Genomic DNA, 14,179 nt, shown 5'->3' on the forward strand with positions numbered 1-14,179 from the left:
AATGTGTTAGTTTAAAATAAAAGTATTTCCTGAAATGGCTTTATTCAAGGCACATACAATGTTTAAATGTTTCTTTCACTTAATAAATGCTAAAGAAGTCTTTAAATCTCAAGTTTATTACATTGCTTTTAAAAAACAGCATCTTTAAGGCCTGGTAATCCACTCACCTACACAATGAACACATTAATAGATGTGGATGTGGGTGTAGGTGTGGGGTTGCATTGCCTGCCTTCTAGAAATGCCTCAGAAAGGGAGAACAGGCGGGTGTGTTACAGATTGTCCTGAGTCAGCCTGGAGCACAGTCTGCGGCCAGTTACAGAGTCTTTGCTGGGATGGTGGGAAGCATCCCGAATCATCCCCGAAAGGGCATAATCCAAAGCTGGGTGAAAAGGCAACGCTGGTACCAACCCAGGAGTGAGGTAGGGAGACATGAAACCAGGTAGCCCTCTTCCAGGAGAGGAATACGGCAGCCGTAATGGACTGATACCTAGTCTAGGACTTAGGCTGTAGAGACTTGAATCACGTCCATAGGAAGCAGAACTGGTTTGAAGAGGAGAGAAGGCTGATTTATTCCCTAGAGTTCCAAAACCAATTCCAGCTAAACTAAAGTTTGAAGCTCTCTGGAAAGCTGCATTTCCCAATTCTCCTGAGCCCGCGAGGTCCCTGCTGTCTGGTTGGTGTTCTTTCCCGTTGAGGACCTGTTCGATAGCTTGGACCACATCCCCTCTGCAGGACTGCAGAATGCCCTCCAGCCGGCTGCGCCTGTAACTGGGGAAGATCTTGGTAAGGATATCAAGAGGATCTCTTGGTCTTGAGGACACGGTGCGAAGTCTGGATCGGGGAGCAGTGAAGTTTTTGGCCCACTCACTTTCATTTCCTGATTCCAGATCAGAGGATGAGAGAGACCTGGGACTCTCTTCACCTCCTGATTGCTCCCCAGGGTGAGGAGACACAACGCTATCATCCTTGGTTGAGTTTTCTGAAACAGATGACCTAAGATTGTGTTTTCCAATGACACCGATAGGCTTAGGAGATGATTCCAGGGTAAGTTGATGAGGGTTGGAGACTGGTTCTTTTTGTCCATTCTGGTATGAGTCACATTTACTCTCTTTGTGTTCTGGGGGAAAAGAGAAAAAAGAGGAATCAAATAAGGAAAAACTTCCCAGAACATCGTGCTGCCTACTCAAAAACAATGCTGGGTAGAATAATTCATTCCCTCATAGTTTATTAGTAATACTTATTCATGTAAGAAATTTTAATGAATAAGAATTTTTAAAGCTCATTTGGAAATGCCAATGTTGGAATAGTGGGAAAATGCTATTTATTATGCCATTTCAAGATCACAAAATTAAATAATACATATATTCAGTAGTTATTTAGGAATCAGAAATGAGAGTCCATTGCTATCCCAAATTGTCAATATAACACCCAATATCGCACTCTGGCAATTTGAAGTTTTCGTAAATGTCACTTAAGTTTTGCTGTTATCCAAGTGAGTCTTCTTTTCACAATGACATGATGCAAAAAGAACTGAGAAAACAATTATGTTTTAGATAAGAAGTCAAAAGAAGAAGCAACCTGAGTATGAAAATGAATATTCTATTTAATCATTAATGCTACATTTCTACAATTGGTTTTTAATGCTCACATTAGCAAGTTTCAACTAAATTACCTGAATAATGTGAAAAAATAACAAAATTGTTTACTCCATTTCAAATCTAAACCAATAATAATGACTGCTGTACCAATCTCAAGTCACACAGTCACACACTTCATTTTAGTGAAAGGTGATACAGAGTTGGTATTTTTTATAATCCTCTGCGAAATACAGGCTTTCCTTTTCAATCCTATGAAAGTATCAAGAAAAGAGATTACAGTCAAATTGCTTCTAAAAGAAAATTAGAAACAGCACTATTGCACTATTCTAATCTGTATGGACCTTCAAAGTGTGTGGTAAAAATAATACATTAGGTATTTATTTCAAATCTCAACTCCCTTGTAATCTTAAGCGGAATTTTCCAAAAAACGTTTTTACAGAGCAATCTGATTTTTCTACCTCAAGTGGTTGAGCATGAATATTAATAAAACAAGAATATCTTTAGGAAAATAACAATGCATATACTCACTAAGTAACTTTTATTTTGGTTTATACTATAGACATATTTTATCTCATTTCCATTTTGAAAGAGTAAATTGTCAAATGGGGTACTCAGAAAATTTCAGTCAAACTTTCTTATTCTACTTTCTTATAAATGCAACAAAACAAATATTGCCTAAAGCAGTGATTTGCAATCATGATTTGCAAAACTCCTGTTTTCTCAAGGAGAGGTCCTACATTCTAAAATAATATCTACGATTTATTTTAAAATTAAAGTCAGTTGAAAATTTTGATCACTAAAATGCTGTCATTACATCAAACATTTAACAAAAGAAAGGGTGTTTCTCCTATAAAATTTCAACAACTCTAGTATTGTCAACTTTAAATAAAACAATAAAATTCTTTTGATGTCATTCTGCCATATGGAGAGAGATTGGCATTGGTCTGCCATTCCATTTTATTTTCAAGGATGATTCACTAAATATAGCCCCCTGAACATGTAAGGCCTCGAAATTTCACCTCTAAAGCAATTTACATGTATACATATATATGTTGTTATTACATTGTACTTATGGAGTATAATATAATGCAATAAAATACGGATTGCATGAAACCATCTAGAAAATAAGGTGTCTTTAAAATACTGTGATATCATTTATATCATCTCTCTGCTCTTTCAGCTCCTATTGCTCTTTTTACCTCTTTGCTTTTATCATTGTATATTATGTCTTGTAATTTTTGGATGTGTATAGTTTTCCTCATTTGAATATAAGGTCCTTTGGTGTAGGGAAGTCTTTATTCCCCTCTGAATCACTGTTAGTCTCTGTCTCATGAATGAGTAAATTAAGTGCCTTCCCACAGTTCATGGATATTCTGTAAGAAGAGGCAGTTTAGAAAAGCCGTGAAACTAGTCTTCCAAAAAAGGAGTCAACTGAGCCAAAGAATAAAATACCATAATTGACCGTATGGAACAGAACACTTTGGGGCCCCTCCAAGAAAAATACATCCATCAGTACGCAGAGAGGTCTGTCAGCCAGATCCCACTGTCAATTTAATTTGTAGAATTTTAACTGTTACTTCTTTTTCATAGTAGTTTTGTTTAATAACTCTGCTCTTCAGCCCTCTCTGATTTTTCATAAGAAATGTTTGAAGTCTATTTTGTCTGCTGAAATAAACTAAACCATGGGCAAGAAATGGCATAGGTGAAAAAAATCATATATGCCTTATGTAAATACAGAAATAGTTTTTTATCAAAAGCACATCCTGTGATATAAGATCTGCAGTTTTCATAATCTAGGAACGTTTTCTAATTAACAACTTACTGTATCATTATCGTACAACTTCATATAATACAACTTGTCTTGGATTTATAAAAAAAAAAGTACTGGTAACATTTTCACTGCTCGTGGGCCCTGTGGAGGATTATGAAATTCACTAAAATACAGTGCGATTTACATTAGCAGGAAAAGTTAATTTGGAATAACCTTAGTCAAATGTAGATATGTATGCGTGTGTGTGTGTGTGTGTGTGTGTGTGTGTATAACCTAACACAGTGTATTAAAGTTATTTGTAGCTGATAAATAAGAAAAAAATGATTAAAACTCCGTGGGTAAGAAATCCCTAATATTGGACTTGGAAATTCTTATCTGTGTTTTCACACGGTGGAGAAGTGAAATTTTTTCCCCATAGGAAGAGCTGAAACTTCAAATATTAGAACATTTTACACTTTAGGAGGCTGACAAATGAGGATTGGGTGGAATGCTTAAAAATTTTGAAGATTCTGGGATGAAAAGAGGCTTTGGTGGATGTCAGTCTCTTCCCCACTTCTAGCTGGCTCCAGAAATTTGCCCCAAAGATTAGGAACCTACTCTCAACTATCAGTGAGTTTCCCACACAAGATCAGAAGGTTGACTCTGGTTTTATAGCTGAAAACACTGCGGATCAAGCTCAAAACGCAGCCCCTCTCACTCAGCTTTTCACTCAATGACTACTCACACGAAGTCACAGAACCTGGGGCACAAACTCCATTCCTAACGTAAGTTGCTCATCTTATTACTCACCCTTCACTTTTTTCATTCTTATCCTATCGCCTAAACTCAGCAGTGGTTCTCAACCTGTGGGTCGCGACCCCTTTGGGGGTCAAACGACCCTTTCACAGGGGTCGCCTAAGACCATCGGAAAACACATATATAATTACATATTGTTTTTGTGATTCATCACTATGCTTCAATTATGTTCAATTTGTAACAATGAAATTGGGGGTCACCACAACATGAGGAACTGTATTAAAGGGTCGCGGCATCAGGAAGGTTGAGAACCACTGGGAGGAACTGAAAGCTTTTCCAAAGTGAATGTGATGGGTCTCAGCCACCCTCATTCATGTCCTATTGCAGAGCAGTTTTCCAGAACTTATTGCTTCTTTTAAACAACTCTTAAAAATATATTTTTAATTGATTCAGAGAGGAAGGGAGAGAGAGAGAGAGAGAGAGAGAGAGAGAGAGAGAGAGAGAGAGAGATCAATAATGAGAGAATGATGAATTGGCTGCCTCCTACAAGCCCCACACTGGGGATGGAGCCGGAAACCTGAGCATGTGCCCTTGACCACGAATGGCACGGTGACCTCCTGGTTCATAGGTCGAGGCTCCACCACTGAGCCACTGGCTGAGCTTCTTACACAACTTTTATTGTCCGCCTCCAGGGCAAGGCTGCTTGTTTCACAAACTTTCTCTCCGGAACAATCATTTTCTTTTGCAAAGAGGAAAAGAAAGACCAACTCACCTTGCTTTCCCTCCGTGGAATCTGGCTGGAAACCCTGGAAAGCAGGGGTCGCCAGCCCACGAGCGCGTCTCAAGGCGTCCGGTCCCAGCGCTGCCACCTCCGCAGGGACGCTGGCCTCCTGGGGGTCCTCGGTTCCGCTGCCGCCTCCCGAGGTCCGACCCCCGGGCCCCGAGGGCGAGGGTCCCGAGTACAGGAGCCTCTGCAGCCCCCCGGCCTCGCTCTCCTCCTGGGCCTGCTGCCGGCGCAGCGCCACCTGGGCGGCCATGACGCGCTGGCGCTCGGCGATCAGGGTGCACTTGGCACAAGCGCAGTCCCGCCAGCGGCAGAAGCGCTTGTGGCCCTTGAGCGCCGAGACCACGCCGTGATTGCGGCAGCGGGCGCACTTGGGGGTCCGCGGGTAGCCGCAGCCCAGCGCCCCCACCGGCCGCTCCAGCCGGGAGCCTGCGCTGCCCGCGGGGGAGGCGGCGGCTGCCCGCAGGAACAGGCTGGGCGGCCGCAGGAAAGTTGGAGGGAGCGGGATCCCCGGCGGCGGAGGGGCCGCGGCCACCAGCCCCGGGGCCAGGCGGGGTCCGCCGCTGCCGCTGCCGTCTCGGCTCCCGCAAGGTGACCGCTCCATCCCCGAGAAGTGTGGGCGCGGGGTCGCCCCCGGGAAGTGCGCTCGCTGCCCGCAACTAACCCTGCGGGGGTGCGGGGATCGGGGCGACGGCCGTGGTCCCGCCGCCTCCCCCCGGCACACGGACAAAGTTTGGCACAATCGCCGCGGTGAGCTGGGGACCGCCGCTCCCAGGAGCTGGCGACTCTAAGAGGTGCAGGTGCCCAGTGCGCTTCTGAGAGCCCGGGCGCAGCGCTAAGGTCCCAGCGCTCGGCGAGCCTGAGCCGGAGGGAAGCTCCGAGAGGCTACCCCGCCCACCGGGCCTCCGGGCCAAGCTCAGAGCCTGGAGCCCAGGGCCAGGGGCGGAGAGTGGGACCTTCTGGGAGGAGGGGCAACAGGAGACACAAGAAACCCTCCTGGTGGGATGCCCATGGCCTTTCCCCACAGAAGCCCTTTTGCACTTGCTTCCCCATGAATTTCTCAGTGTTTGTATTTGTGAAAACAATCTTCGAATCCTTTCCCATGCCTCTTACTGCCCTTCTGAAATTAAGCAATAGTAGTAAATTCTCCTTTCCTCAAATCTAGAACAAGAACTGCAAAAATGTATATGGAAACCAAAAAATAGACCCGAACAGCCGCAGCAATCTTGAAGCAAGTGTGAAGGTTTGAATGTGGAATTCTTTCCTGTCCTTTTCCCGGATTTAGTCTCCAGGATGGTAGCGTGGGCAGCTTTCATGCGGAAGCACAGCTCCACAGGCTGCAAATGTTGCCCACCTGAAAGCTGCTTTACGTTAAGTAGGTCTCAGGGCTACGTCAAAACACGGGATAATGAAGGGGATGAATTCACATCCAGATTCATCTCCTGCATTTTGTTTATTAACACGTGCAAATTTGGATTCTACATATTATTAAATTTTGAAACGCTCCCTCCCCAAGAGGTTTTTATGAACTTCTTATCTGGAACTATTTATGAACAGTGGGTTAAAGCTGTCTCAAACATACTTCACATTTCTGTTGTACAGTCTCGGGGAAGGTCCTTTAGACCATTCTTTAAATATGCTATCATAAGAACGCATTCTTGAAATATGCACTTAATGCCTTTAATTGTAAGAGAAGATCATATTGCTTTAAACTAAAAGAGCATTTGAGGTAGAAACTTCATGAGCGTTTGTTCTTAATGGAAAGGAGAGTCAGGGCTTTCTCATTCTTCAAGATAATATTCAACTGCCTTGACGGACAATGCGTATTCTAGCCCTAAGATAATGACATTTTTCCCATCCCACCTATTGGCATCCAGTGTCCAGGGAAGACGCTGCTAATCAATCTGGGCTCTCTCCTCCGGGCCACGCCGCATCATCACTGCCATCACCACCCTCCCATATCCACAAGCGCTAGCCTGTCATTGAGGTTTTCTCCCCTTCCTAAGCATTGGAACCACCTAGGACACTTATAAATGATATGGGCACTCCTGTCCAGGTATTCTGATTCTTTTGGTCTAAGTATTTTGGGGGTTTTGCTTTTTAGGTTGTTTTTTTATTTTTAATGACTTCTTTAAAAAATGTATCTTTATTGATGAAAGTATTAGATATCCCTCTGTTTCCCCATTGACCCCCTCCACCCCTCACCCTCCCTGGCTTTCACCACACTATGTCTGTGTCCATGGATTATGCATATATGGATTATGCATATAACTTCTTGGGTTAATCTCTTCCCAAACCCCATCTACCCCCACCCCTCTGAGATTGGTCAGTCTGTGCCATTTCTATATCTCTGGACCTATTTTCTTCATCAGTTTATTTTGTCCAGTAGATTCCACCCATGAGTGAGATCACGTGATACTTGTCTTTCTCTGACTGGCTTATTTCACTTAGCATAATAGTCTCCAGGTCTCTCCATGCTGTCTCAAAGGGTAAGAGATTCTTCTTTTTTACAGCTGCATAGTATTCCATTGTGTAAATGTACCACAGCTTTTTTATCCACTCATCTACTGATGGACACTTCGGCTGTTTCCAGATCTTAGCTATTGTAAATTGCACTGCTATGAACATAGGGGTGCATACATTCTTTCTCATTGGTGTTTCAGGATTCTTAGGATATATTCCTAGAAGTGGGATCACTGGGTCAAATGGCAGTTCCATTTTTAATTTTTTGAGGAATTTCCATACTGTTTTCACTAGTGGCTGCACCAGTCAGCATCCCCACCAGCAGTGCACTAGAGTTTCTGCTACATCATCGCCAGCACTTGTTATTTGTTGATTTGTTGATGGTGACCTTTCCAGCAGGTGTGAGGCAATACTTCATTGTCCTCTTAATTTGCATCTCTTTGATGATTAGTGGCTTTGAGTAGTTTTTCATATGCCTCTTGGCCATCTGTATGTTCACTTTGGAGAAGTGTCCATTAGGTCTTTTCACCATTTTTAATTACTGTATTGTTTGTCTTCCTTTTGTTAACTCATATGAGTTCTTTATATATTTTGGACATAACCCCTCATCAGATATATCATTGGCAAATAAGCTTCCCCATACAGTGGACTCCCTTTTCATTCTGTTGATGGTTCCTTTTGCTGTGCAGAAGCTTTTTATTTTGATGTAGTCCCGTTTGTTTATTTTCTCCTTTGTTTCCCTTGCCCTAGGAGATGTATCAACAAACATATTGCTATGAAAGATGTCTGAGATTTTGCTGCCTATGGTTTCTTCTAGGATTTTTGTGGTTTCAGGGTTTACATTTAAGTCTTCTATCCATTTTCAGTTTATTCTTATGTATGGTATAAGTTGGTAGACCAGTTTCATTTTTTTTGCATGTACCTATCCAATTTTCTCAACACCATTTATTGAAGAGACTGTCTTTACTCCATTGTAAGTTGTTGCCTCCTTTGTCAAATATTAATTGAGTGTGATAGCTTGGGCCGATTTCTGGGTTCTCTGTTCTGCTCCATTGATCTGTCCTTGTGCCAGTACCAGGCTGCTTTGATTACAGTGTCTTTGTACTATAACTTGGTTGCTGTTATTGTGATCCCTCCAACTTTGATCTTTCTCAATATTGTTGTGGCTATTCAGGGTCTTTTTTGGTTCCATATAAATTTTTGGAGTATTCTAGATCTGTGAAAGATGGCAAGTGATACTGGTTTTCACTTTTGACTTTGATCCATACCTTACACAACTTACAAAGAAGTGAAAATAATTTTAAGTGAATATGTTTAAGTAAAATGTACCAATTTAAATGAAAAATGATAAAACGTGTAAAAGACTGAAAACTAATAAAGTTTGCTAACAAAAAAATAAAGATCTAAGTAAATGAAGAGATATAGTGTGTTCATGGTGAGAAGACTCAACTTCGTTAAGAACACGATTATACCTAAGTTGATCTATAAATCACTTCAGTCTCAAAATTCCATCAGACTTTTCAGAATAAATTGTCAAATCCATTCTAAAGTTTGTGTGGAAATGCAAGGGAAGGACCTAAAATAGCCAAAACATCTTTGAAAAAGGGTAAAAAGTTGCAAGGCTCACAATATCTTATTTTGCAAGTAATTACAAAGTTACAGTAATAAAAACAGTGTAGTATTGGTGAAAAGACAGAAAAAATCTACCAATGTGACAGAATAGAGAGTTTAAAAATAGACAACCAATTTTAAACAAAGGTGCAAAGACAATTCAGTGGTAAAAGAATAATTTTTTTCCTAACAATTTTTTCTGGAGCAATTGGACATTTGTATGTAAAAAAAAAAATTGTTGACTTTGATCCATACCTTACACAACTTACAAACATTGACTCAAAATGGATTACAGACCTAAATGTAAGTCATAAAGCCATATAACATAGGATAACAAGTTTGTGACCTTGGGTTATGCAAAGATTTCTTAGATACAACAATGAAAGTATGATCCCCCAAAAGAACAAATTGATAAATTATAATTTATCAGAATTAAATGCTTCTTTTCTTCAGAAGACACAGTTCACAGACTGAAACATCATACCATTGACTGAAAGAAAAGAATTGTAATACATATATCTGATGAAGGCCCTGTATACATAATAACTTAAGAAATTTTGAAACTCAAAAGAAAAAAAGAACCCAATTTTTTTAAATGAGCAAAAGATTTGAAGAAGTATGTCACCAGAAATGATGTATACATAGTAAAGAAGCACAAGATGCTGAACATCAGTAGTCACTAAGGAAATGCAAGTTAAACTGTACCATGAACTACTACTACACATCTGTTAGAGTGGCTAAAATGTAAATGATTGGCCATACAAGATATCGGCAAGAATGTGGAGCAGCTAGGACTCTCACACACCCCTGCTGGAAATGTCAAGCCGTCCAACCACCTTGGAAACCAGTTGAGTGTCTTAAAAAGCTAAACATGCGCGTCCCCAGTCATTCCAGAAATAAAGCAAACGTCCACACAAAGCAGCAAACTGGAGAAACCCAAACGCCCATCAGCAGTTACTATAAGCACACAATGGAGTACCACTCGGCAACAACAACAGTACATGGCTGCATGCTACACGTGAATAAACCTAAAAATCATTATTCTGGAAGGCAGAAGCCAGGTAAAAATGAGTGTGTACTCTATGGTATCATTTAGTATATAAAATATTAGGAATCTAGAGAGACAGAAAACACATCAGTGGTCCCTAGGAACAGGTTTTGGAAGGACAGTAAAAGATGGGCAGGAAGAATGAAGGATCAAAAGAAAACTTTTTTTGGAAGTGATGAATACATTCTTTAATTGTGATAATGATTTTACTTGTATATATGTCAAAATGTATCAAATTGTGTACATTAAATATGTGCAGATTGTTTTATGTCAAATATACCATAACTAGAGGCCCAGTGCAAGAAATTCATGCACAGGTAGGGTCCCTAGTGGCCGTCGCAGCCAGCTGGGACCTCCCTTCGCACCTATCTTGGCCTGGCACCACCCACTCACCTGCTCCACCATCCCACCATGGTCCCACTTTTATCAGGGCCCATCAGGTCTGGCAGCACCTCCACTGTAGCCTGCTGCCAGTGCCATGTTGCCGAAGCCCGCCATGTTCCATGCCGCCCACTGGTGGTCAGTGCACGTCTAATTCCCAATCGGTCCAACTTCTGCCCATAGGGACCATTTGATATTAGCCTTTTATTATCTATCCACTAGAGTCCTGATGCACAAAAATTTGTGCAAGAGTAGGCCTTCCTTCCCCTGGCTGCCAGCACTGGCTTCCCTCCAGCACCCGGGACCCGGGCTTCCCTCCTTCAGGATGCCCACAGGCACCCAGGACCCCCGCAGGCTTCCCCTGGACTGCCCTCAGGCACCTGGGATCCCAGCTGGCTTCCCCTGGGCCACCCGCAGGCACCCGGGACCCGGGCTGGCTCCTCCCTGGCCCTGGCTTCGTCAGGAAGGATGTCCGGAATGACATCCAGAAGATGTCCAGTCTAATTAGCATATTACCCTTTTATTATTATAGATATAAAACCCTAATATGCAAATAGACCGAACGGCAGAACAACTGAACAAACCGGTCACTATGATGTGCACTGACCACCAGAGGGTGCACGCGGAACATGTCAGGCGTCAGTAGCAGGTGGCAGAGCTTGGAACATGGTGGGCATGGGCAGCAGGTGGCACAGTGCAGAACCTGGCGGGTGTAGGCTATGGCGGGATGGTGGAGCAGGTGAGCGGGGGCACCAGACCAAGTCAGGCGCCGGTCACTGTCATTGAGGCAAGCCTCTGGTGGTTACTGAAAATTCTTTGCTTCCATGTGCCATGGTCCCACCCTGCACTCGCACCTACTGCCGGCACCAGCCCCACTCGCACCCACTGCTGGCACCCAGCGCCAGCCCTGATTGCTTGTGCCGTCAGCAGGTGCAAGCAGCAGCTGTTGGCCCCGATCGCCCCTCAGGGCTTCTCCACCTCCCCCTGCTTTTTTGTTGGTTCACTGTACCAACCACTCAGCACCGAAAAGGAAAAGTACAAATGAGCAATCATAAATACAGGCCTGGCTCTTGTCGTAACTAAGATCTTAGGTAAAACATTTATCCTCTCAGCTTCACTTCTCCCATAGGCAAATGAAAACATTAAGTCATCTCCCAGGAGAAGTCCAAGATTGTGGACCATTTCTTTTGCCAAACCTAGTCTGAAGTTATTTCCATGGATGTTCTCAATCTCTAAAGAACCCCATTAGTACCCCCACTAAGACTCAGTCAAAGCACCTTTCCTGCTGGAAGAATATCCTTGCTAACCTGCTGGTAAAGTGAAAGTGTGGGTACTTACTTGGCCAGAGGGCTTTGGCAGGAGGACTGGGGAGTTGGAAGGACAGGGTCTAAATTGCATATCTGTTCCTGCATAAACATATACAATTCACTCCATGGCTTCAGAATACACGTGAGCACACTCTGTACACTCCTACTCCAAGACTTCCCAGAGCCATACTGTTTGCTAACACTATGTTTTGATAGTTTTGAGGAGAAAGTTTGAACTGTTTCTCTGGGGTTCTTCAAAAGGCATTGATCACCATCATGATTGAGAGGCTACAGTCTGCAGAGTAACATGAATTTCACCCCTTGGACTGCTATCATCAAATGGCCAGGCACCCCACGTCGGGAAGAGAGAGGCCTCCTTAGAACATAGCCTTTCCTGGAGTATTACTGGGGAACGATGGACATGTTTGGTGATAAATATTATCAGCCAAGAAGTGTCCCTCCACCAAAACCAATATTCCTGAGAATACCCTGCTGCTAGGGAGAGAGAATTCATTATGCAAGATGTGTAACTAACCACAGCATGTGCACCTTGGGAAATAGGACTCCCTTACAAGACACCATCTCTGATCCCTTGCTCTGGGATGGCAACAAGCCAGCTGGAGAATGTACACATTGTTCCCCCACAATCAAGGGGACACCGACTGCAACAGGGAGCAGCACGTGTTCTTTTGTGGCTTTAAGAGCTCTTTTCATACCCGTGGAGGATGCTTACCTAGAATCGTAAGAAACGAACAAAGCCAGGGAACAGAGAAGTGCCTATTTTTCCAATAACCATTTCTCCATGCCCTGCACATAGTAAACATTCAACACATCTTTGAGAATAAGTAAAGAATGGATGCCACAGGACTTACTTGTAAGTTGGCTGAATAGGCGCTGATATCACATTACTTCTCCTTTGTATTCTGAAATTTTTGAGAAGTAATTTCCAGTTCACTTAAAATTAATCCTTTCCTGTCTTACCTCCCTAATGTTTACAGAAGCTGGAGTGTGATTTCTTTTTAAGTCTGGTTTACCGTTTCCTTTGTTTTCTTTACCTTTAATATTAAATAGGGTATTTTATGACCCTTTGTTCTTAAAGAAAAAGTCTTGTGAAATTCTACTAGTAGTTATACTTTCCATGCCACTGTAACTGTATTCTAGTATTTTTCAAAATGTTTAGATCTAAGCACGCATAGTTGCTTTATGAGCGTGATGGATTAATGTGTCAGTATATTTGCTTCTAATCTTTTCTCTGCATATAAAAAGTTATGTATATAATACTTTCAACTTAATATTGTGATAAATTTCCTTTTTTTGCTTTTTGCAAACATAAGCTCTAATAGCTATATAATGTTTCATTATTTAGCCATACAATAATTACTTAATTCTTCTAGCTTAGGACATTTATAATGTTTCATTTTCTCCCTGCTTTAAATAATAAATAAATAAATATGTGAGCTTTAAGTGGTTTCTATATTTCAAATGATCTCTTTAGAATAAGCTCCTATAAATAAAAGTACTTAATTAAAAGTTGTTGATATTTTCAAATATTTTGATTTATGTTAACAACTTTTCTTCCTGAAGAGATCATATGAATTTGAAGTTTAATATACAATTCATTTCATCATCATCTCATGTTTTCTTTCTTTTTCTTTTAAATGGCAGTGGCTTTCTCATTAGGAAATTGATGCTGCTTTCTCCTGAAATAACAGTGATAATCCAGAATTCCATTAGGAAAAGAATCCCGCCCAAGGTTTCAGTTCATAGAGAGATAATCATTATTTTGCAAATCTCTGATTGAATATGATTGGGGGGAATTGAAGCAAAACTGGCTAACGCTCTAATCATTGTAACATACTCTGATGGTTCTTCGAGTAAATTACACAGCCTTTTGTGAACTTGCTGATTTAAACAATTCCTTATAAAGGAGTGCTGTTGACTTAAAGACTATAACAAGAAACCTTGCTGCCAATGTGGTTAATTCCGTAAGCACATGTTCAAAAGCTATGCTCTATTTCATTTACTCTAATGGACCTAAGTCTGCCGTGTAATAGGGCTCAGAACTTCTGAAACTCCTGTTTTGTTTAACTCCTGGGATATTTAAAGTAATTTATGCTTAGGGACTGAGATAAGCTTTGTAGTTTGTCATACACTGAATGGAACCCACCATCATAAATTAACATTTATGTTAAACATTTCCTCATAATTCAGTCCTCACACAGACAACAACAGTTTCACTCAGGGCGTATGTGAAAGCCCTTTATGTGGCTGTTAGAAATCTTAGCAGAATGAATATCACATATTAAACACTGAAGCATTTTAGTAAGAAGTTTAATGTAAAAAATGCATCCTGGGTAAATTCATTAAAAAGAAAACACAATAGCCATTCTCAATAGATTTCCCTAATAAAATATCACCATTTTAAAGGATCCTCTACACATGGACATCTCTCTCATTATTACAGCTACTTTTTAAGAGCTG

At 41.6% G+C, this 14,179-nt stretch overlaps 1 protein-coding gene across 1 annotated transcript; it reads right to left on the minus strand.

The window, feature by feature from the left end:
* Positions 1 to 269: 269 nt before the first annotated feature.
* Positions 270 to 5,492, minus strand: DMRTA1 (DMRT like family A1; the record flags this gene model as incomplete). Its single annotated transcript, XM_081104042.1, has 2 exons — positions 270 to 1,117; positions 4,877 to 5,492. The coding sequence occupies 2 exons, from the start codon at positions 5,490 to 5,492 to the stop codon at positions 270 to 272; spliced, it is 1,464 nt and encodes a 487-aa protein (XP_080960168.1).
* Positions 5,493 to 14,179: the final 8,687 nt, after the last annotated feature.

This window comes from Myotis nattereri, assembly GCF_964212035.1.
Source record: "Myotis nattereri genome assembly, chromosome: 12".
Taxonomy (NCBI): Eukaryota; Metazoa; Chordata; class Mammalia; order Chiroptera; family Vespertilionidae; genus Myotis; species Myotis nattereri.